The sequence below is a fragment of the Ranitomeya imitator genome, chromosome 7, assembly GCF_032444005.1.
Source record: "Ranitomeya imitator isolate aRanImi1 chromosome 7, aRanImi1.pri, whole genome shotgun sequence".
Lineage (NCBI taxonomy): Eukaryota > Metazoa > Chordata > Amphibia > Anura > Dendrobatidae > Ranitomeya > Ranitomeya imitator.
The window spans coordinates 76473818-76499706 of record NC_091288.1 but is presented as its reverse complement, the minus strand read 5'-3'; the positions used below and the strand labels follow the sequence as shown (position 1 = coordinate 76499706).

Here is a 25889-nt window from a genome sequence, read left to right as displayed (position 1 = left end):
CGCCCATCAAGGACAGGAAACCTTCAAGATAAAAGGGGCGGCTCCTCTCTCCACATCAGTTGGTTTCCTGTCCTTGACGGGGAACCCTCAAGATGGAAGACGACGAGGGCCATGGCGACGTCGTGGGCGGAGAGAGCAGATGCTACCATCGACCAAATCTGTAAGGCGGCCACTTGGTCCTCTCCGTCTACATTTTTTAAACATAGGCTAGACCTATCTGCTACCTCTGATCTCACATTTGGGAGAAGAGTGTTACAAGCAGTGATCCCTCCCTAAAGAGAATACAAATCTCTGTAACTCTCTCGTGGTGCCGTCATGTATGATGGAAAAACACGGGTATTACATACCTGGTAATGTGTTTTTTTCATGAGACATGACGGCACCCTTATATTCCCACACTTTTGATCACGTCATTAGTTGGGTGCATTATTAGCATTATTTGTATTATACACTCCCTGGGGTATCGGTGAATAGAACCGTATAGGATGTATTATTTATGTGTACACTAACCAGCGGAGTTCCTCTCGTACTCTGTAAAACAACTGATGTGGAGAGAGGAGCCGCCCCTTTTATCTTGAAGGTTTCCTGTCCTTGATGGGCGGATCCCCTCTCTCGTGGTGCCGTCATGTCTTATGAAAAAACACATTACCAGGTATGTAATACCCGTGTTTTCTCCATAGACTTTCATTAGCGACGTATGGCCACACGTCGCATTCGTTGTGCTACGGATGCGTCGTGTTTTGGCGCACCATCGGCACAAAAAAAAAGTTACATGTAACTTTTTCGAGCGTCGAGTCCGCCATTTCCGACCGCGCATGCGTGGCCGGAACTCTGCCCCTTTCCCCCCCGGACCTTACAATGGGGCAGCGGATGCGTTGTAAAACTGCATCTGCTGCCCCCGTTGTTAATTTTTTCCGCAGTTTGCGTCGGTGCGTCGGGCCGACGCATGGCGACGGCCCCGTACCGACGCTAGTGTGGAAAGTAGCCTTAGACGCAGCTTAATCTTGGCATAAAAAAATGCAGCAAAAATGCAACATGTGAACCCTAACCTAAGAGTATCATTAATGAGCCTACCTTGGAAAACTAATTCACAATAATCTTGCAGTGTAAACAGGCTACTGATGAACGAGCAAAAAGTGGTCACACCAAGTATTGATTTGATTTAGTTTTCTCTTTTCATTCACTTTGCATTTTGGTAATTAAATATTCTATTTTTATCATATTATTTTTTTTTTTTTTGACTTTTCAACCTTGCAGCATATTTTTCACACCTGCCTAAACTGTCTATGTAAGGCTGGTTTTTACATTAGCCATTGCGGACGGCTGCAGACTTCCTCCGTGAAGCCCCGCCCTCGGCCACACCTCCCCCGCTAGCTCCGCCTACTTCTGCATGCGGCCGGCATGCGGCCTGCGTACCTATCTTTAACATTAGGTACGCAGGTCGTGCCGCTGTATGCGGATGCTTCCGCATGTGTCGTTTTGACGATGCGGCAACCAGCGTAGAACGCAGCTTGTAGCAATTTTTTTTTTCTCCGCATCGTCAAAACGACACATGCGGAAGCATCCGCATTCAGCCGCACGACCTGCGTACCTAATGTTAAAGATAGGTACGCCGGCCGCATGCAGAAGTAGGCGGAGCTAGCGGCAGAGGTGTGGCCGAGGGCGGGGCTTCACGGAGGAAGTCCGCAGCTCCTCAAAACGATAGTGTGAAACTAGCCTTATACACACGCACAATGTTACAGTTACTATCAATAGTGTTTAACCACCCTATTAATTTTATTAGACAAATGTTCTCAACCTAAAATGCTGCATTTAATGATGGCTGCAGAATTATTCAACCCCTTCATGATAAAAGCATTTAGTACTTGGACCTGTTACTAATGTGATATATAGCTAGACAGCAGCTTCTGGTAGTGTTCCTGAAGAATCGTAGTCCACCTCCCGTGGACAGTGGCCTCCAGTTCTCGAATACTTTTGGGTTATCATGAGTGGTCTAAAATGTTAAAGGGTTTGTCCCTTTTCAGAAAACCCCTGGTTGCAGTTTATTATAAAAAAAACCAAACCTGGCTATACTGTCTGTCCTCGGGTCCAGCGCTTAATCTCCGCCTCTTCTCCCAGCATCTGTTGTTGGCAGCAGCGCTGACATAATGTTGACAGCATGGAAGTCAATGGCTGAGCTCAGGGTCTGTGTAGATGGAATACCCCGCTCAAAACCGCTGGGTCCACTGCTTTTCTGTGCTATTGATGTGACATTAAATCTGCAACGTCAACGCTGCGGCGAATATCAGACACAGAGCTGCAGAGGAGACTGCAGTGGACCTGGGAGTAAAGGGTTTTATGTCTTGTCTGTACATATGTGTATGGTTTCCAGGGGGTTGGTATTTCCCCTTTCATAGATTATTGCATTGCCACGGAAATTGAAATGCAAAGCTAAAAAGGCATGGACTGTTCCTGAAGTTATTATTGGAAGCATAGTTTTCAAGTTCAAAGTTAAAGGAACACGGTCTACACTACCTAGATGGCAGAAATAATCACTATTTTCCCCCAGACTTGTGAGGAGGCAAGTAGTCAAAACATCTTGATTGACTGACTGCAAAGGACCTGCTTCAAGATTTGGAGGCTGTAGGCACTGATGTTTCAATGTGCATAGTAAGTTGCATGCTAAACGTTGACTGATTCTATGCCTGAACTACAAGAACTTTTACAGACCCAAAAGCACCAGAATATATATATATCTGTATATGTTTTTGGCAAAGCCAGCTTACCGCTTTGAAGAAACAGGAATACATCCAACCTGTAGTTACAGTTCGCACGGAAAACTGATTGGGACAAATCCACACATGTAAAGAAAAAACTTTTTGTTTCTCCAGCGATCAGTCCAATGGTAGAGTAAAACATACCTTTTATTTATCCATTAAAAAGTTCCTGATTTCTTCAGTTACAATACTGCATACATTCAATCCCTTATGTACAACATGTTTCGACACCACATGTTTTCCTCCAGGTCCAAATGAGTACTGAATCAAGATCGCAAATGTAGTATAGGGGGGAAAAAAAGGCCCATATGGGTTACTGGGTGTCACAGGTGTATATAAAAAATTCCAATAGATTTGATTTAACCCAGTTAAGCCCATAGCCAACAGTAACCCCTTGCGGTATTGATCCTTCCCCAAGGATTTCCACAACATGAAAAAAACGAATATTTAAAATCTACATTAAATACAAATTAAAATTAACTACCGTATATACTCGAGTATAAGCCGACCCGAGTATAAGCCGACCCCCCTAATTTTGCCACAAAAAACTGGGAAAACTTATTGACTCGAGTATAAGCCTAGGGTGGAAATGCAGCATTTACCGGTGAATTTCAAAAATAAAAATAGATCATTATTTCCCCATAGCTGTGCCATATAGTGCTCTGCACTGTTCATATTGCCCCATATCTGTGCCCCATATATGCTCTGCACCGTTCATTTTTGCCCAATATCTGTGCCCCATACAGTGCTTCTCACCGTTCATATTGCCCCATAGATGCTGCACAGATGCCCCATATAGTGCTCTGCAGCGTTCATTGTGCCCCATAGATGCTGCACAGATGCCCCATATAGTGCTCTGCAGCGTTCATTGTGCCCCATAGATGCTGCACAGATGCCCCATATAGTGCTCTGCAGCATTCATTGTGCCCCATAGATGCTGCACATAAATCTGTGCCATGGCCGCTGCTGCTGCAATAAAAAAAAAAAAAACACATACTCACCTCTCTTGATTGCAGCTCCCAGCGTCTCGTTCCGGCGTCTCCCCGCTCTGACTGATCAGGCAGAGGGCGCCGCGCACACTATATGCGTCATCGCGCCCTCTGACCTGAACAGTCAGAGCGCAGACGCCGGGAAGATGGAGCGGCGCCCGGCGGCTGGAACGTGGACAGGTAAATATAACATACTCACCTAGTCCCAGCGATCCTCGCGCTGTCCCTGCCTTCCTCCCCGTCTTCTGTGCTGCAGCCTCTTCCTCTATCAGCGGTCACCGTCACCGCTGATTAGAGGAATGAATAGGCGGCTCCACCCCTATGGGAGGTGGAGCCGCCTATTCATTTCTGTAATGAGCGGTCCCACGTGACTGCTGAAGAGGGGAAGAAGCTGCAGCACAGAAGACGGGGAGGAAGGCAGGGACAGCGCGAGGATCGCTGGGACTAGGTAAGTATACCTCAGCGCCCTCACCCCCTCACCCGCCGACCGCATCGCTACCGTGACTCGAGTATAAGCCAAGAGGGGCACTTTCAGCCCAAAAATTTGGGCTGAAAATCTCGGCTTATACTCGAGTATATACGGTATATCTATAGGATACAAAAAAGATATTCAGATATTCACAGCACAAAACAGGGAAAAAATAGGGCTAATGGTGGAATTATTTCATATTAAATAAATTACTGTGACTATAGAGCTTCTATTATAACATCTCAATTTATCTTTAATATTGCGTTATCAAGTCCATGCAGCTATGACACACTGGAATATATATTATATATATAGTGAACTTCTAATTTTACTCCAGGAAGGTGTAACAACTGGAGCTTTGAACGAAAAAATAAAAAAATATTGCTATTTGGACCACCCTGTCATTCTAGTGTATCATTCCTTACCAAAAATTCATAAAAATATATTTCCACCTCCTATGGGGCCCATAGTGGCGGGGATTGGTGCACTGGGTGAAAGGCTGGGTGAGTGGTTGGATGCACATCTCCAAACACTAGTTTCTTTGACTCCTAGCCATATACGTGACACGAAGGCAGTGGTTACCATGATGCATGCTTTTAAGTGGGAGGCTGGTTTCACATGGTTTTCGTGTGATGTAATTAGTCTGTATCCCTCTATTCCCCACAATGCAGCTCTCAAATGTTTATCCTTCTATCTCTATCTTCTATCTTACGTTAAGATGTGACCTCCAGCTCACCCAGCAAACACTGGAGCAATCTGGGAGATCACAACCTGCAATAGACCGACCTAAGCGGTGCCAATAACACAGTGGCTGGTAAGTATAAGGCTATGTGCACACGTTCAGGATTTCTCGCAGAAAATTCCTGAGAATTCCGGACATTTTCTGCAAGAAAACCGCATGCATTTTTGCCGCGGTTTTGACGCGTTTTTGCCGCAGTTTTTTCCGGACACTTCCCAATGCATTTTGGAGTGGGAAATCCGCAAAAAAAACGGAAAATTAATGAACATGCTGCGTTTTTTGCCGCGATGCGTTTTTTTTTGCGGAAAAAAACGCATCATGTGCACAAAACATGCGAAATTCATTCTAAATGATGGAATGCTTATTGTATGCGGTTTTTTTGCGGTTTTATAGCGTTTTTATCTGGAAAAACCGTGAAAAAAACACGAAAAAAAGTAACGCGTGCACACAGCCTAAAACTATGGTCAGGGACCTTGGATTTGAAGCACCACTCCAGCACTGAAATAAAAAAAAAAAAAACACTGGAGTGCTCAGTCAACCCCTTCATGGCCCATGATATACAAGTGCTTCTCACAAAATGAGAATATCATCAAAAAGTTTTTATTTCAGTTCTTCAATACTAAAAGTGAATCTCTTATATAGCATAATTACAAACAGTGATCTATTTCAATTGTTTATTTCTGTTACTGTTGTTGATTATGGCTTACAGACAATGAAAACCGAAAAATCATCTCAGTAAATTAGAATAATTAGCAAAAAATACCTGTAAAGGCTTACTAAGCATTTAAAAAGGTCCCGTGTTCTGTTTCAGTAGCTCCACAATCATGGGGAAGACTGCTGACTTGACAGATGTCCAGAAGGCAGTCATTGCCACACTCCACAAGGAGGATAAGCCACAAAAGGTCATTGCTGATTGTGGAGCCTACTGAAACAGACTAAGGCTGCCGTCACACTAGCAGTATTTGGTCAGTATTTTACATCAGTATTTGCAAGCCAAAACCAGGAGTGGGTGATAAATGCAGAAGTGGTGCATATGTTTCTATTATACTTTTCCTCTAATTGTTCCACTCCTGGTTTTGGCTACAAATACTGATGTAAAATACTGACCAAATACTGCTAGTGTGACGGCAGCCTTAGTCTGTTTCAGTAGGCTCCACAATCAGCAATGACCTTTTGTGGCTTATCCTCCTTGTGGAGTGTGGCAATGACTGCCTTCTGGACATCTGTCAAGTCAGCAGTCTTCCCCCATGATTGTGGAGGCTACTGAAACAGACTAAGGCTGCCGTCACACTAGCAGTATTTGGTCAGTATTTTACATCAGTATTTGTAGCCAAAACCAGGAGTGGAACAATTAGAGGAAAAGTATAATAGAAACATATGCCACCACTTCTGCATTTATCACCCACTCCTGGTTTTGGCCTACAAATACTGATGTAAAATACTGACCAAATACTGCTATTCACAACTTTGCAGCCCTTATAAAGTGATTTTCCTCCTATTGAAGCCCTTAGATTTCTCTGATCAAGTATGATGCCAACAAAAGTGCCTCCAAACACCGTATGATACCCCCACAGTGAATTCCTTCCCAGTGCAGTCCACACGCATGGTATGATGCCCAAACTGTGATCCCCATACAGCCCTCCACACAGAATAATGGGCCCCACATAGTCCTCATACAGAATAATTGCCCACCTAGTCCCCCATATGGCGTTGCAGGCCAGAGTGTGACATGCATGATCTACAGGGTTAGACAGCCAGGGACGGTGCTTTTGACCTTGAACAAGAGGGCTGTTGGCCGAACATCTATCTGTCTTGTCAATGCTTTTCTGCTGGTAGATGCAGCAGACACCAGTGGTGCCGCTTTTTCGGGGAAGTGAAGGAACGGTCATATTAAATCCAGCATGCCCAGTCATTCATTATGTGAAAACCAGCTCGCGTTAGATGAGACCGTAGCGATCCTCGACATAAGAGACCACTACTGCTCGATGTGATAAAAGGATGATCAGAAGTGTGTGTATGTCTATATAAGAAAAACTTTCCAGCTTTATTCCAGTAGCACTGAAAGTGTCAGTCGCAGGTACATCCAAAAATATGTGAAACTCCCTACTTTTTTCAAACTAAAACAAAGTCCTTTTTCATGGATAATAATAATCCATGAAGTTTCGTATATTTTTGGATGTAACTGGAGATGTCACTTTCAGTTGTACTGGAATAAAGCTTTGTGTATTTCTTAGATTTTAGAATACGACACTAATGTTTCTTATTTTGGACCAGTCGTTCTTTGCCTTGTGACTAGACGTTGGGGACTGCTGTGTTGCTCCCATTGATTTCTGCTGAAGCTGAGAATTATCACACGGTTGACTGTAATGGGATGTGGTGGTGATGCGTACAGGTGGATTTTTTATGCAGTCGGTTTACAAAAAAAAGTTTACAAAAAATGCTGTAGAAACAATGCAGCGTCGGTGGTAATCTAGTGGGGAGTAGATGGCTAGAAATCTCCGGTGTTTCATCCTTCATCTGCTTACATCACCACTTTTCTATTACAGCTCTTTTCATTGTTCGGTCACTAGAATAAAGAATGTGCTTTAGTCAGTGTTCTAGAACGCACCGCAGTCACCACTGCCTAATATTACAGCGTGTGGCGGGGCATACACGCTCAACCTGTATAGCTTGTCAGGATTTGCTCACTCTTGCAATTATGTGTTTGTGGCTATGGATGGTTTTTATTTATTTAGGTGTTTGTTTTTTTTTGTTTATTTTACTTGTGATTACAAATTCACTCCTTCCTTCCCGTCTTAAAAAAAAAAAAAAAAATGCATGAAAGAAATTAAATTGTAGAATTGGATTATTTGCAGTGACCAACTGCAGCAGTGCCTGATGGACCTCATTGACTATAACAGGGTGTGTCTAGTCTTGTCATGGTGTCTAGCATTTCTTGCACAACATGGAGCAGCATGGACTGATATTTTGTATCCGTCTTTGCCTCCATTGCTGATGTGAAGACAACCCAAACCTGACGGTTACTTATTGCTTTCAGATATTACTTTGGGATAAGCAGATTCCAGGAGCCTGGCGGGCACGTTGTCCTCTGGTGAATAAATATTTTCCACTCTTTGTATTTAGAGATGTTCTGTTATTCCGCATATCACAACTATTAGAATGTTTAACAATATTTGTGCAGTTATTTATTTATTCATTCCCTTAGCTACAAGGTCAGAGTATTTTCTAAAGCCCAGTTCTCTCCAAGGATTGATATACAGCTCTGGAAAAAAATGAGACCATCACATCAAATCCCTGTCATGGGCAGCCCAATCTCCAGACCTGAACCCCATTGAAAACCTCTGGAATGTAATCAGGAGGATGATGGATAGTCACAAGCCATCAAACAAAGAAGAACTGCTTACATTTTTGCCCCAGAAGCCGTGTGAAAGCCTGGTGGAAAGCATGCCAAGACGCAGGAAAGCTGTGATTAAAGATCATGGTTATTCCACAAAATATTGATTTTTGAACTCTTCCTGAGTTAAAACATTAGTTTTGTTGTTTCTAAATGATTATGAACTTGTTTTCTTTGCATTATTTGAGGTCTGAAAACACGTTGTTTTGTTTTTACTTTTGACCATTTCTCCTTTTCAGAAAAAAATACAATTTATAGCTTGGAAATTCGGAGACATGTTGTCAGAACCTTATATACTAAAAGAACAGTTTACATATTACTCCAAAATATACCTATAAAGAGAAAAATCAGACAAACTGAACATTTTGCAGTGCTCTCTTAATTTTTGCCAGAGCTGTAATTGATGTTGGCCCCATTGCTCCATATATCCAGGGTCCAGGAAGCTGTAATATTGTGAGTTCTCTGTATCATCCTGTTACCTTTAGGCCTCATTCAGACATGTGTTGTATCTGTGTGATGTTTTGTTGTTGGTTTTCACAGATCCCACACGTACCAATCATAACCTATGGTGCTATTCACATGTCTGTGTCTTTCACGGCCTGTGTGTCTGTGCAAAACACATGGAGACATGTCCATTTTTTTCCAACAAATGATAAGGGCCAATGCAAGTCTGAGTCCATGAGGGAAAAAAATGCCATCTCTGTGCCATGTTTAACATTGTAAAGGATGGGATAAACTTTGTCATTTAATTTATTTCTTTATCCTTCCATGAAAAACACTGATGGTAAAAACGGACACATGGATGACACACTCATGTACAATGATGACACCGGTACCATTTTTTCAGGCACGTGTTTACATGCAGACGTGTGAATGAGACCTTAACTAGGGCCTTTCACCAGTTTTGCCATGTTAACAAGCCACATTATGGAATGGTGGCGGCTGCAGAGCTGAATGATGATTTGTGCAAGGTTTATTCTTTTTGCTAAGTTTTGAGAATTGGGGTCCCCAAATTGTAGCTCGAGAGCCTGTGATGTGTGGCTCGTGGCTGTCTGCCAGCTTGGTGCATTAGCACCTGGTGTAGCCAGCAGCTAATAAGAGTAGATCTCTAGATGGTGACTTGTGTGTATCCCGGCACAGAAGAGCAGATCTGAATGGGGGTAAGATGGAAAACCCTGGAGCTTGGTATACTGCGTGATGTGACTTCATTGGAAAAGCTTTGGCTGTCACTATAGTGGTAATAGGGGGCTCTGTGTGTCACTACTATAAATGGGGTCTGAGTTGGATGTGGCTCTCAAGGTCAGAAAGGTTGGGGACCTCTGCTTTAGAGCATAGCCCGAGATTGCTCTATGAAATACTCTATGTGAAATACATTTTTACCGTATACTCTAGACAGCATAGTTTATCGTACTACTCTCTACATTATCCATGCTTGGGCAAAAACACACTTTTTGGGCACAGTGCGGGTAAGTACGCCCTGTGGGTAAGCCAAATTTAGCACAAGTTGCCTTCTCACCCCCAATGCTGAAAATATGTTTTTATTGTTTTGTAGAAAACTATTTTCATGCACACTTCTTCCCCCTTTGCACAGAGAAGTTGTGTAATTGGTTGGGGGCTGGCAATTGAACCCCAAGAGATTATATATTTATCACGAAGTTTGTGGATAGGGGATAAATATTATGGCAATACCATAGTTTATAGTTGTGTGTATATGTGTGTATATATATATATATATATATATATATATATATATATATATATATTGACTAGCCACTAAAATATGTAAATATAATAAAAATATATATATATATAATATATTTTAGTGGCTGTCTAAAACATTTTTTGCTAGTCAACATTTTCCAAGAACCATGACTTTTTTCTTTCTCTGATGATGGAGCTGTGTGAGAGCTTGGGTTTTATGTTTTTTTCTGAGCTGGAATTGCCTCCCCAGTGGATCCCGCAGCTTGAATGCTGCTCTCGGTTGACACCTTCTCTGTATAGAGTGGATTCAGCACCATACGTTGCCCCCTCCCTAGGACGTAGATTACGTGTTGGCGATGGTTGGGATTATACAACAGAAGTAGGTGCTCTCTGATGGTAATGGTTAGGCTGTGTTCACACTTGTTTGGAAACGTTTGTGTGTTACATTTTAGGAACAGACCAATGAAATTCATGTCCAAAACGGATCCATTGCAAATGAACGCAGAGAGGCAGATTGACTACTGTGGGATCTGTCTGGGTTCCGTGTTATGTCCAAGTTTAGAATGGAAACATTTCTTCATGGGTTATTTTTTTGATTTTCTTTTCCCCAGGTTGAAACTCCTAAAAAAAAAAAAAAAAAAAAAAAAAAAAAACTGATACATTACCGAACCTATAGTGCAAAATTCCACAACACTTGCTTAAACATGCAATTAAAAATGTTATCAGTAAGTCAACCTATGGATATAGAAAGGATGGCCAGTGTTCTGTTGATCACCAGCTATGAATCTGCTATGAACCACAGGACATAGGCTGTGATCAAGTTCTGGACATACAGAAACGTTGGCCGTCTTTTATGTTTCCATATGATGACTTGCCAATAAAACTTTTACTGGCATATTCAGGTGAGGAAGCTGCCTTTAGGCTATGTGCACACGTTCAGGAATTCATGCAGAAAATTCCTGAGAATTCCGGACATTTTCTGCATGAAATCCGCAAGAAAACCGCATGCGTTTTTGCCGCGGTTTTGACGCGTTTTTGCCGCGGTTTTGCCGCGTTTTTGCCGCGTTTTTTTCCGGACACTTCCCAATGCATTTTGGAGTGGGAAATCCGCAAAAAAAGCGCAAAAAGATAGAGCATGTCCGGATTTTGTGCGGTATGCGTTTTTTTTGCGGAAAAAAACGCATCATGTGCACAAAACATGCGGAATTGATTCTAAATGATGGGATGCTTATTGTATGCGTTTTTTTGCGGTTTTATAGCGTTTTTATCGGGAAAAACCGCGAAAAAACCGCAACGTGTGAACACAGCCTTAGGGTTCATACAAACGTTGTCTGTGGATCTCTGTCATTTCGGATTGGCCACTGGTCTCTCAACCAGAGTGTGACGGCCTCATAGAAACACATAAAGCTTTCATGCTCCGGCCAGGAGACCCGTGTGATCGGACCAACATTGCACGGACGTCTGTATATACCTTATTAACATAATATAAAAGATGTGACCCTAAATAGCTTTTTATATTACTTGTGTAGACATTGGTGACTGACGAAGGGGCAAAGTCAAGTTCCAAGAAAGTCCGTTTAGGACATTGTAATATTCCACAGCTAATATGATTACACTGTATCCATTGTATGGAAAGGAAATGGATTTAGGGTTTCCTATAAAGTATCAGCATTATCTGAAATCATCCATCAGGAAATTCTTAAATATCATTTGTTCATTGTAGTGTTTGATTTTTATTTGCAAAAAGAAAGGTCTGCGCTCAACATTATTAATTCAAGGTTCTCATGTTTCCCGGCCGTTGTGTGGTTTCTTCTGCTGGTTCCCTTTCCATATTTGATTCCATATTTTGTAGCCACAGAACTTCCTATACATACGACTCAACAGGAAGATGGCGCCTCTCTGCTAACGGACATGTAATATAATGATTGATGGGGCAAATGCAGTAAATTACTCATCTACATCCTGTGGCTCTCCAACTGTCCAGAGACTACAACTCCCAGCTTGCCTGTATTGCTGATCATTAGAAAGCACTGCTGAACACTTTAGGAGGCAGTTATACCATAACAGGAGCCACTTTGACTTTTAGAAGGGTCATTCAATGGTAAATGCAGTGGAAATTAATAGAAAATCACCTGGAAGCTCAGTTGCATTTTTTTCTAGAAGCATTCCCTACCTGGCTTTTGGGGATTACCTTGGTTTTATGGATTGGAGAGCATTACCGTATATACTAGAGTATAAGCCGACCCAAGTATAAGCTGACACCTTCCCCCCTAATTTTGCCACAAAACACTGGGAAAACTTAGTGACTCGAGTATAAGCCTAGGGTGGGAAATGCAGCAGCTACCGGTTTAATGTCAAAAGAAATAATAGATGCCAATAAAAGTAAAATTAATTGAGATATCAGTAGGTTAAGTGTTTTTGAATATCCGTATTGAATCAGGAGCCCCATATAATGATTATTATTATACATTTTTATAGCGCCATTTATTCCATGGCGCTTTACATGTGAATACGGGGCAAATATAGACAAATACTTTAAACAGGAGCAAAAAACAAGGCACACGGGTACATAAGGAGGGAGGACCCTGCCCGCGAGGGCTCACAGTCTGCAGGGGATGGGTGATGAAACGCTAGGAGAGGGTAGGGTAGGTTGTGCAGCAGTTCAGTAAGTTCAGGATCACTGCAGGCTGTGATCGGACCCGAACCAAACCGGGACCGCCCCTGGGTGAGTATATCCCAAAGTGCTTTTCCTATCTTGCAGGTTACATCGGGGGCCCATCCACAGCACCACAGAATGCCGTAGACAAGCCCCCGATGGCGGTGGCCTTATAGGCGAATTCTGGGGTGATAGATTCCCTTTAAAAACTGGCAAGATGAATTCATCTATGATCGATGTAGAAACAGGAGGTCAATTTTCCCTGTATGAGTCATAAGTTACAGCAAAAGTCCCTGAGTAGAAAGGCAAATTGAGCAATAGTAAGCGCACAGTGCCTATAATATGACTGCAATATATTAAGAGGATAAAAACTTTGAATGCTCCATAAAGTTTATGATGGCCCCATAAGATGCTCCATATTAAAATATACCCCATATAATCCTGCATAAAGGTTAATAATGGCCCCATAAAATGCTCCATAGACACATTTGCCCAATATAATGCTGCACAAATGTTGATTATGGCCCGATAAGATGCTCCATAAAGATATTTGCCCCATATAGTGCTGCACAAACCTAGATTATGGCTCCATAAGATGCTCCATACAGACACTTGCCCCATATAATGCTCCACAAACATTAATTATAGCCCCAGAAGATGCTCCATAAATATATTTGCCCTATATAGTGCTGCACAAACGTTATGGCGCCATACAGACACTTGCCCCATTTGCTGTTTCTGCGCTAGAAAAAAAAAATCATACTCACCTCTCCGTCACTCAGGCCCCCGGCACTTTCAATATTCACCTGACTTCGTTCCGGCGCTGCTCCATCTTCAGCATTTTCTGCACTGACGTTCAGGCAGAGGGTGCACACTAACCACGTCATCGCGCCCTTTGACCTGAGCGCCACTACAGAAGACGCTGAAGACGGAGCGGCGCCAGTGCGAGGAGCAGGTGAATATCGTGCAGCGCTCCCCTCCCCGTTATACTCACCTGCTCCTGGCGCGGTCCCTGCATGTCTGTTTCCTGGCGCTGCAGCTTCTTCCTGTATTGAGCGGTCACCGCTACCGCTCATTACAGTAATGAATATGCGGCTCCACCCCTATGGGAGGTGGAGCCGAATATTCATTACTGTAATGAGCGGTACCATGTGACCGCTCCGTACAGGAAGAAGCTGCTGGGGAAGCCAGGGACCTGCAGGGACTGCGCCAGGAGTAGGTGAGTATAATTAGACTGCCCCCGCTCCCCCTCCCCTGCCGACCCCTGGGTATGACTCGAGAGGGGGGCTTTCAGCCCCCAATAATGGGCTGCAAATCTTGGCTTTTACTCGAATATATATGCGGTACTGTAAACTCTAGTTTCACATGAGAAAATATTATGAATGGAACTTTCAAAATATGAAAGAGCCTTTTGATATCGGTTAGGCTACTTTCACACATCAGGTTTTTTGCATCAGGCACAATCCGGCAAGTGTTGGAAAAAACGGATCCAATGCAGATTGTGAAAAACCCAGATAATTGGATAAAAAAAATTTGGAGCATGCTCAGTTTAATAAAACGGAATCCTGCGCCGGAATACGTCATTTTCTGGATCCGGCACCTTCCTGCTCCCATAGGCTTCCATTCTAGCAAACAGCCGGAGGCGCCATACCCTATCTTTAACATTGGGTACGCAGGCCATGCTGATGTATGCGTAAGACTCCGCATGCGTCATTTTGAAGCTGCGCCGACCGCAACAAAATCCCAAAGTGTTGTGTTTGTCGCAGGTCAGCACAGCGTCAACACGACACGCGGAGGCTTACGCATACATCCGCATGGCCTGCGTACCCAATGTTAAAGATTGGGTACGCAGGACGCATACAGCCGTAGGCGGAGCTGAAGAGGCGGGGCTTCACGGAGGAAGTCTGCAGCCCTGCCAAACGTTAGTGTGAAACTAGCCTAAGAAGCTCAACCTGTGGCTGAGCTTCGCAGGTCTTCTAAGAAGGTAAAGATGGGCCTTCGGCTGCCATGGTTGTCCATCGGTTGGCCGCAATCACATTGCAACGGGCTGATGGGAGTGCATTGGTGATTGCTCCATTTAAATGCCGCAGTTACAGATTCAGTGGAATCTTAATGGTTAGGAGCAATGATCGGAGCTCAGTGTTAGAATGTACTGAACACGAGCAATTGCCAAAAATTTTGACAAGACGGCGTGTCATAGAACATTTTAAATCCATAACATGAAAGTCAAGTTAATAATATAACTTTCATTACAAAATCTTCAGTTTTACTCAAATTAGTTGATGTAAAAATAAATACACCCCTCCCCATAAACTCCTACATATAGTATTTTGTATGATCTCAATGATTTTTAAGGACTGCACCAAGTCTTCTAGGCATGTTGGTGACATTTTGCAATGTCTATCTTATTTTATTCTTCAAGAGCGACCTCTTTTTGGATGCTGGATGGAGAATGATGATCAAGTTGTCTCTTCAGAATTTCCCATAAGTGTTCGATTGGGTTCCAATCAGGAGACACTTGGCCACTTACTCACTTTTACCCTGTTCTTTGTCAGAAATGCAACAGATGTGTGTTTTGGATCGTTGTCATGTTGGAAAAGTGCATTTAACTAAGGGAGCAATGGTAGCATCTTCTTTCAGTAAAGAACAGTGCGTCTGTGAATTCATGAAGTGTAGCTTCCTGACACCAGAACGCTCATGCAACCCCACGTAAGTACTGCCACCACCATACCTCACTGTAGGCACCATGTATTTTTCTTTGTACTCTTATTCTTTGCGGTTATGTACAGATTTGAAGCCATCAGTTCTAAAAACATCTTGTTCTCATCTCTCCAAAGAATAAAGTCCCTGTAGTCTACATATTTTTCAGCATGTAAACTGGCAAATAGTAGGGGGCTATTTTGTGCATGGGGTTTTAGAAGCGACTTCCTTCGAGGTTGACACTCGTGCATACCATTCCCCTGCAGTGTACGTTGTATTGTGTCACTGGAAACACACTGTATCTAACACAGAGAACTTGCTTATCAGTCTTCTCTTCGGATGACTCCTGCTTAGGTGTTGAATTCCGTGGTCGGCCTGAATGTCTCTTTGAGATGATTACAGTTCCACCTTTGTTACATTTTCTTTTTTTGTATCACTTTTACTATAGTATTTTAACTGATAAGTAAAGCTTTGTTGATCTTCTTGTAGCTTTCACTTTTCTTGTGTAAAGACATTATTTTCTTAGGTCTTCTGTCATTTCTTTCCCATGTGGTGCCATTGCTGACAGCATAAAGTGGGAATGGGTTTTCTTTTAATAGCACAGTTTTATTGTCAACTTTCTGGTGGTCATCTGTTTAATGAATAATTACTTGCGGCTGCGTTCCTTATTAGTTAGTATTTGTAGTCTAAACTTTAGCTTTGTTCTTACTCATTTTAACAATATAGTCTTGACAGAATGTGCCTAACGCATCTAGAACTTATTGTCTGTACATGTCCCCGCTTAATTGTAAAGTGCTGCGGAATATGTTGGCGCTATATAAATAAAAATGATTATTATTGTTTGCAATCAATGGTCCATATTTTTTGGGGTATTTTGTACTATGGTAGCCCATACAAAATGTCGATTCTGAAAGGAAACTAAATCAATGGTGCTATATAAATAAATAATAATAATTTTCTGACAAATCTGTTGGGGTGTACTTATTTATGCTGAGCGCTATATGTAGCCGGCATCGGTTGTGTGTGGAGGGAGCACAGCTCCTGCCCCCTCTTTACACATCGTGACCCCAGTGTTGACGTTCCTGTGCGTCCTTTTATGGTGAGTGGTTAACTTTTATATCAATGGGGAGAGGGGAATAAGTTACTGCCAGACCCACAAAAATATTAGATTAAATGGCCTCATTGTTACAAAAATATGAAGAATGATTTTTTTCTTGTTTTAGGGGAAAATGTAATGGTTTTGGTAAAATTTAAAGAAATACAGATAATGTTAAAGCCAGAATGTATTGAATCTATAAATCCGTATTGGCGTCTCTGTGCTGTTAGATACTGATTTCTATCTTTTGTTGCTTTTAGGAGGTTACAGCTAGCAGTCGCCATTACGTGGACAGACTTTTTGATCCCGATCCACAAAAAGTTCTACAGGGTGTTGTGTAAGTATAATTTTTTTAATTTTTGATTATTTGGCATGTTACTGGTAATTTCATTTTTTGCGAACTGCATGTTGGTTCCAAAATCTTTTAACCCCTTCCTACAGCATGCCATACTGTTATGGCACAGGGATGGCGCCAGCTTACATGGCATGCAGCCGCCATCCGCAGCGACTTTCAGCTTCAATGGCCAGTTGGTCAGTAAGAACAACCCCGGGTCATTCCATATCAAGTGATCCAAATATGAATATTTTTTTTTACCTTACATCTTTAGTTTTTTTTTATTTTTTGTTTTTATGAAGTACAAGTTAATTACAAATTAAAAGTTTAGAATTTTTTTCTTCATCAGTTAATTTTTTACAGATTTTTAAAGTTTTGAAAAAGCGCGGATTTTGGCCTGGCACGGCTTTACATTTTTTATCATATCTCGGGCTAGAATTAAGATAAAGAGGTGGGAGAGGCATCATTTTTCTCAGAACGGTACCGGCTTTCATTTGATATGTCACAAGGCTATGTTTCTTTATATTTTGTTTTGGAGAAATCAAATTAAAAATTTTGATGCGCAATTGTGAAAAAAGGAATGTTTTAAAATTGTGAAAACATGCATGTGTGTTACTCGTGTCCTTGTTTATATTTGTACAGGGACTCAACTTGGGACCTATCAATTTTGTATTTTTTTTTTTTAAGCCTTGAATCATCTGATTTTATGTTTGTGTGAGTTTCTTCCTTTTTTCTTTTCAAATTACAACTTATTGCATTCAACATTTATATGTAACAATAAAGAAACACAAAAAACAAATCCCGAAGTGCCAGAATAAATCCAGCTTAATCATCATAACTACTTGCTCAGCATTTTTAACCTGAATTCTTTAAACAAGCCAAAAGATAAAAGGTGATCACATCCTCAAGTGTGGTTTTCTAAATACAGTCTGATCCTAATTATATGTAAAAAACAAGACTAAAAGAACCAATATTTCTACCACCTATTTATACATGTGAACAGTTTTTTTTCTACTACATCACTAAACATGTCATTTATGAAGTGTTTAAGAAGAATAGTCCAGTAGTTAAATCCTCGTTCTATAAAATATGAACTAGTCAAACAATTAATAGTAGGTTTTTACACTGGCCTGTTATTATCAATGTGTCCCTTCTAGTGGGTGAAATGTCATCTTGTCCATAAGGGCTTACTAGCCATGGCCATTTCCTTCTGTGTCAGTATGTACGGCCTGTCATGGTGCTCGGCTCCACCTGAGTTATATCTGATTTTTGTTCACTTTTACAATGTCTGATTTTCTTGGATACACAAAGGACGGCGCTGGACCATAAAGTGCAGAAGAGTCACTTCTACGTCTTCATTTTCACAATCTTTGGAGATTCCAGTAGCCGCCACCAGCGCCGATCATATTCACAGGTCACATAGCCAGTTGTGTCATCCATGGCCGATCTTGTGCCGCCTTCTACCACGTCATGGACGTCACTGTCTTTATTTCCACTACATGGGATGACAGTCCGGTATTGCCGAGTCCCTGTGATGGGTTGGTTCTGCTTCCTGTGACTGATGTTATAACAAACTCTCCTCCTCTTCGTAGTCCCGGTTTGTACAATACATGAACTGGATGCTAAGAATATTTTTCTCCCTCCATTTGAGGAGTTGCCTGGGTGGTAAGATTTGGTGTGAATACGGCCTCTGGAGGCTGGAGCTGCCGGCCGGTCCTCTGCTCTGCAGTCACCGTCTACCCCTGGTCATTCTCAGCCCTAACAAAGCTTCTCCTCTGTCCTCTCCTGCTTCTAAGCTGTAACATAATAAAATAATACAGTAATATCTAGCAATCATGGATTATTTGGTAAATACAGACCCCACACTGTTAGACCACAGGCTGAACAGATCTGAAAACAAGATTTTTGAACTGACACTGTAATATTTTTATTTTTTAAAATATGATCCCATCACGATCCCAGCTTGTATTTTGGTACAGATGTGGATAAGAGCATAGCAGGCACATGTGCAGTTTTTGAAATTTTTAAATTAAACGTTTTTTTCGGAAATGCGTTTTAAAGAATTGCGCTTGCGTTCGCATAGGTAAAAAATTATCAAAGATACTCTTGTGACATATCTGGTGAAAGCCTGTACAGTTCTGAGTAGAATGGTGTTTGTTTCTCTATCTCTTTTCTAGCCTGAGTTATGGGGAGAAATGTAAAGGCAGGCAACACCGAAATTCGCACTTTTTCCGAACTTTGAAAATCAATAAAAAATAAAAAAAAAAAATATCTAGAATTTTTTCTTCTTCACATTTTGCATTCTCTGACACACTGTTACCAAATAACAAAATCTCAAAAGAATTAAAAATATAGTGGTAAAAATCATTGGTTCACTTGGCATGGAATGACCCCGCAATTCACACATGTGGACATGCAGGACACTTATATCTGTTACCTGCTCTAAGAAATTGTGCTCATTCATATTCAAATGAGGTGTTAAGGGCTCTGGGCGTGACAGTGTATTTAAAGGGGTTGTGCCACCACTTATATATATATATATATATATATATATATATATATATATATATATATATATATATATAATTTGTACTATAGAATTTATTTCAGTTAACTTCTATTAAAAACATTATTATAAAAATATTTCTGCTTTATTAGGCTGGAGCCCTATAGTTCTCCTGGCTGCCCTTTTTTTTTGTATGTAGCTGCCCTTTGATCCCTGAGCATGCACATTAATTCTTCTCCTATAACTATCTCTGTTTTCAACAGTAAAAGTGTAATCCTCAGTCTAGGGCTGGGCGATTAGTCCTATTAATTCGATTGATTTGCATTTTGGAGGTTGTCACAATTTTTACCTTTTTTATTTTTTTTTTTTACTCCACCCTATCTGCGATCATGGGCTTGTTTTATGATTTGCTGTGCTGGCGTGTCATTTCCTGTGCGCCACATGGTGCACAGATTGTTATGCCAGGCTGGTTAATCGAATAACGCATTGTGGAACCCGCCAGCTCAGGAAATTTGTGCAGCTCCCTTCACGGCTAGAGAGCACTGTGGACAAGTAATGATTGTCTGTCTTGGTGCATCTCCTGTGGTTTATGCTGGGGAGGCACTGTATTAAACTCAAGAAGTTAACAAAGTTTTTATAGTGATTTAGGTTTATTTATTTTTTTCACTATCCCTATAATTACATCATACGCGAGGTATGATGTTATTTACCACCTTCTGTCTTGTAGACCTTTAATGTTGGGTTTTATTTATGCAGCCGCGGGGACTCGAAAATATTTTTCGAGCACACTGCAGACACTGTTAGCACCTAGCGTTGATAAGGCTACTTTCACACTAGCGTTTTTTGCAATACGTCGCAATGCGTCGTTTATGGGAAAAAACGCATCCTGTAAAGTTGTTTGCAGGATGCGTTTTTGCCCCATAGATTAACATTTGCGACGCATTGCCACACGTCGCAACCGTCGTGCGACGGTTGCGCCGTGTTGTGGCGGACCATCGGGAGCAAAAAACGCTACATGTAACGTTTTTTGCTGCCGACGGACCGCTTTTTCCGACCGCGCATGCGCGGCCGGAACTCCTCCCCCACCTCCTCGCACCTCACAATGGGGCAGCGGATGCGGTGAAAATCTGCATCCGCTGCACCCGTTGTGCGGCGCAAACAACGCTAGCGTCGGTAACCTCGGCCCGACGCTAGTGTGAAAGTAGCCTAACACCTTATCCCAGCACGTTCACTCATCACTAGGTGCTATATATCTTGATCTTGTCTGTTTTCCCATACATTCGGCTGTGTTCTATTCTCAGTGGTAGGTTGTCGCACTAAGGGTGGTTTCACACTTGCGTTTTTGTCTGCAGCGTTTTTTGCACAAAAAAAGCATGCGTTTTTTTTCCTATATTTAACATTGAAAACGCATGCGTTTTTTGTTGCACGCGTTTGGTCGCGTTTTTGAAACGCATGCGTTTTTTGCTGCATGCGTTCTTTTTCAGAAATACAACTTGTAGTATTTTTGAGAGGCGGTTTTTTGACACATAAAAACGCATGCGTTTTCATGCGTTTTTTTGTGTCAAAAAATACATTAAAGTCAATGGAAACGCATGCGTTTTTAAGCACATGCGTTTGCTTTAAAAAAAACCCCAGAAAACACACTGATATGCCACCCCCACCATAAAGGTGATAAAGGGATCCTAACCCTAAAGGGATCCTATCCCTAACCCTAAAGGGATCCTACCCTTAACCCTAACCCTAAAGGGATCCTAACCCTACCACCAAACCCTAACCCTAAAGCGATCCTAACCCTACCCCTAACCCTAATCCCTTTAGGGTTAGGGTTAGGATCCCTTTAGGGGTAGGGTTAGGATCCGGTTAGGGTTATGATCCCTAAGGGTACCGTCACACTATACAATTTACCTACGATCACGACCAGCGATATGACCTGGCCGTGATCGTAGGTAAATCGTAGTGTGGTCGCTGGGGAGCTGTCACACAGACAGCTCTCCAGCGACCAACGATGCCGAGGTCCCTGGGTAACCAGGGTAAACATCGGGTTACTAAGCGCAGGACCGCGCTTAGTAACCCGATGTTTACCCTGGTTACCAGCGTAAAAAAAACCAAACAGCACATACTTACATTCTGGTGTCCGTCAGGTCCGTTGCCGCCTGCTTCCCGCACTCAGTGACTGCCGGCCGTAAAGTGAAAGTGAAAGCACACGTCACCGCTGTGCTGTGCTTTCACTTTACGGCCGGCAGTCACAGTGCGGGAAGCAGACAGCAAGGGACCTGATGGACACCAGAATGTAAGTATGTGCTGTTTGTTTTTTTTTAGTTTTACGCTTGTAACCAGGGTAAACATCGGGTTACTAAGCGCGGCCCTGCGCTTAGTTACCCGATGTTTACCCTGGTTACAAGCGAACGCATCGCTAGATCGCATCGCTAGATCGGTGTCACACACACCGATCTAGCGATGACAGTGGGAGATCCAGTGACGAAAGAAAGTTCTAAACGATCTGCTACGACGTACGATTCTCAGCAGGATCCCTGATCGCTGCTGCGTGTCAGACACAGCGATATCATAATGATATCGCTGGAACGTCACGAATCGTACCGTCGTAGCGATCGAAATGGCAGTGTGTGACGGTACCCTAACCCTAACCCCAACTATTTCTGTTTATAGTGGGTTTTTTACTTTATTTTGATGATTGGCAGCTGTCACACATTTCTCAGCATGCGTTTAAAAAACGCAAACGCATGAAAAAACGCATGTAAACGCGTCAAAACGCTGCGTTTTTTTCACCACATGCAAAAACGCATGCGTCAAAAAAACGCAGCGTTTGCACGCGTTTACATGCGTTTTTTCACCATGCGTTTTTTTTTAAAACGCATACGTTTTGAAACGCAAGTGTGAAACCAGCCTTATCTCCCATTATTGCTAATTTTGTATTTATACTTACAGAGATATGAAAAATGCCGTTATTGGAAACAACAAGCAAAAAGCCAACTTGATTGTTTTGGGTGCAGTGCCAAGGTACAGTCTCTAGTGCTTTGTGAAATTTGTTGCTTTTGAGTTTTTAGGCGACTTGTTGCTATTTTTACACTACATTCTGCAAAATGACGCACGTGGGTTGATGAACGTCGCATACACCACTAAAATTTGCGCAAAGATTAATACCACTTGGGGACAAGAATACATTCAAATGATAAATCAGCCGCATACATCTGCATAACAAAAACCAAGCCCCCAAACCAAAATAAAAATGTAATCGACCAAGTAGAGAATGGACTTTAGAATAGGCGCAACTTAAAATCAAATAACAGCTTAAATGAAAAACTGCAAAAAAATAGGCGCAATTGCTGTCATGAACTGGGCCCCTAGACTTAAAAGGAATGTGTCATCACAATATAACTCCATGCACACACTCCTCAACTTTGAAATTGTAACGCGGAGAAGGAAAATATGTGGATTTACGCAAATCACAGGATCTATCGATATGTTAATTTTGGGCGGATAATGTAAACAACATTTTGGAAACTTTTTCAGTATCTAGTATGAGCACCACATGCAGAAATACACACTCTTGCACGCTTTTTGTTGCCATCAATGAGGTTATAAATGGTTGTTTAAGGAATTTTCTGCCACATTGAGTGCACTTGGCCACAAAAATGATCAAGATCCGCTGCTGGCAGCTCCCATTTGCTGTTGACAGCTTGGTGGAGATACTGCAGGCCATCATAGCTTGTTTAGACCATGATGTATTTTCACAGTAGCACAGGCAAATGCAGCCTGATGTTTTCTTGTTGATAAATAGCTTTTGGACGTGTTGGAAAAGTGCTGTACCACTGGTTCCACCACCAAATCATTGTAGTGCTTAACATTTAGTGGAGCTGGAATGAATGTTAGTGTACCTGGAAGCTAGAGGCTCAGTTACCATACATTTACACCACACATCATAATCCCAGAAGTGGGACCAGTGTTGTTCCCTCATGAAGGCCTCTTTATGGTGTTGCTGTGCACCATGATGGCCTCAGAGAGCAGCTTTAGCTGTATTCCAGCGTAATGTTGTTTAACACCTTTTGATGGTTATGTACATGTTGATCCCTTAGGTTATGTGCACACGTATTCTTAAGGTCTGCGGATTTTTCCGCAGCGGATTTGTGAAAACCGCAGGTAAAAGGCACTGCTTTTCACCTGGGGTTTTCCTGCTGAATTACCGCGTTTTTTGTGCGGATTCCACTGCGGTTTTGCACCTGCGGTTTTCTATTATGGAGCAGGTGTAAAACGGCTGCGGATTCCGCACAAAGAATTGACATGCTGCGGAATGTAAACCGCTGCGTTTCCGCGCGTGTTTTTTTTATTCAGTCACCATGACAGCACCACGAGAGAGGGGATCCGCCCTTCAGGGACAGAAAACCTACAGACATAAAAGGGCGGCACCACTCTCCCGCATTAGTTGGTTTCCTGTCCCTGGCAGGGGAACCTCTTCAGACAGGCCTTATGAAGAAGGTCGAAGAAATGAAGATAACCCAGTCCTGGCAGGCCGATTCAGGTAGTGGGGGTCCCCTACCTCGGTCTGTCCAGGACGCCGGAAGCACCACACGGCAGGGGAACTGCTGGTGTCGGTGTCAGCAGAGAGGGGCAGCTTTTATTTAAATGCTTGACTCTTAAGTGATCCATCGCCATCAGGTGAGTATATGGGGGCTGCGCCCGGGGGTCCTCCCGGGATCTGTTCATGGCCTGGCAATGATGTGCGCGTCGGTCCGGGCGGCACTGGCTTCCTCGACCGCGCGTTGGCTCGCTCACCGCGGTCGCGACCGGAAGGGGCATGTCCGGATGACGCGGTGGGACCGCACCAGCCGATGACGTCACTATCGCGTCCGAACATGATCCAGGTACCCGGCGATTATGCGGTGGAGGCGGGTTTGCGGATGGATCTTCGGAGGGTGGGGCGGAGGCCTGTTTACGGTCAGTCCGGGGCACGGTCCTGGGGAGGCACTCCAACATTTAAACATGGTACCGTGCAGATCACCTGGGGAACCTGCTGACCCCCATCAGGGGGCGTTACCTTGGGGGCATATTTAATGAGGAGTCTGACTGCTGAGTGCTTCTGACTCATTGTGATGATGGAGTCGCCGGAGAAGGGAGCACCACTGCGTGACAAGCAGCAGCAGATTCAAGGAGCCTCGAATTATATCCCAGCGGTGATCTAGTGGCAGTAATCGCGATGGTGGAGACAAGAATATCCAAAAATTGAGGCAGAGTAAGTCCTCATGCCGTAAAACATTGCCGGCTAGGAGGGACCCCCCACTGATTACGGTACCAATCACTGCACGTTTGGGTAAGTGATCTACGTGAAAGTTCACTTAGTGATTTCCTGTTCCTCCTTACATTCCCTCTCTTCTTGTGAGGTGAGAAAATGTTCCGCCAAAACCAAACATAGGGAGTGTGCTGGATGTGGGGAACCACTCCCAGATGGCCATGACAGAAAGCTATGTAAACCCTGCATACAACGCTTAATTGAGGAAGAAGCCCCTGACCTTACTTCCACTCTAAAGGATATGTTTAGACAGGAAGTTTAAAGGTTCTATTAAATCCATGTCCCAGAAAACGGATGTCAGGAGAAGCAAACATATTAGGTCCCCAGTTTCAGATTTGGGTTCGGACTCGGGTGAACTGAGCTCTGATTCCTTTCAGTCATCCTCTTCATCTATAGAGACCGACTCCGGTCACTCCTTGCCGCTAGACAGAGTTAACCATCTTGTTAAAGCAGTAAACAACACAATGGGGATCGAGGAGACACAGTCAGAATGCTCCATGCAGGACATTATGTTTAAAGGCCTAGATTGAAAATCCAGAAGGTCTTTTCCGGTGGTGGATAAGATAAATATGTTGATTACAAAGGAGTGGAAAAAACCCGAAAGGAAAGGTTCGCTTCCACCGGCATTTAAGAGGAGATATCCATTCAAGGAGGAAGCTTCGTCCTCATGGCACAAGGCTCTGAAACTGGACGCAGCAGTGGCCAAGGCGTGTAAAAGGACCTCTCTTCCATTTGAAGATCTAGGAAACCTAAAAGATCCGCTAGATAGGAAGGCTGACTTTTTCCTGAAAGGGGCTTGGGAAACATCAGCAGGATCCCTAAGACCAGCGATTGCAGCCACTTGCACAGCACGGTCACTGATGGTGTGGCTTGACCACTTAGATGATGAACTCAAAAATAAGGCTCCCAGGAATGAGATCCTATCCTCCATACCTATAATTCAGGACGCAGCAGCTTTTCTGTCAGACACGTTAATTTAGCCGCCAGATCTTCAGCCCTTTCTAATGCAGCCCGTAGAGCTCTATGGATTACATGTTGGCCAGGAGATTTGCAAGCCAGATCAAAACTGTGTAGCATTCCATGTGAAGGGGCACATTTATTTGGACCGTTTCTTGATTAACTATTAGAAAAGGCGGGCGATAATCAGAAATGGTTCCCTTACCTAGGAAGACCCTCTTATAGATGGGATTACAATAAAGGATGGTTTAGCCGCAGAAGGTCGAATAGAGAAAGACCCCGATGTG

The 25889-nt window shown here is 42.9% G+C and overlaps 1 protein-coding gene across 5 annotated transcripts in view; it reads left to right on the top strand.

The window, feature by feature from the left end:
* The window catches only part of ARMC8 (armadillo repeat containing 8), a 134363-nt gene that overhangs the window by 12080 nt on the left and 96394 nt on the right, over positions 1–25889 (top strand). For 4 of the 5 annotated variants that reach the window (XM_069733539.1, XM_069733536.1, XM_069733535.1 and 1 more), the window contains exons 2-3: positions 16761–16837; positions 22287–22358. In XM_069733539.1, coding sequence (XP_069589640.1) covers positions 16761–16837; positions 22287–22358 — 149 coding nt within the window. Of the gene's footprint in view, positions 1–15349; positions 15414–16760; positions 16838–22286; positions 22359–25889 lie in introns of those variants that run through there. The other variant, XM_069733537.1, reaches the window with a different exon arrangement.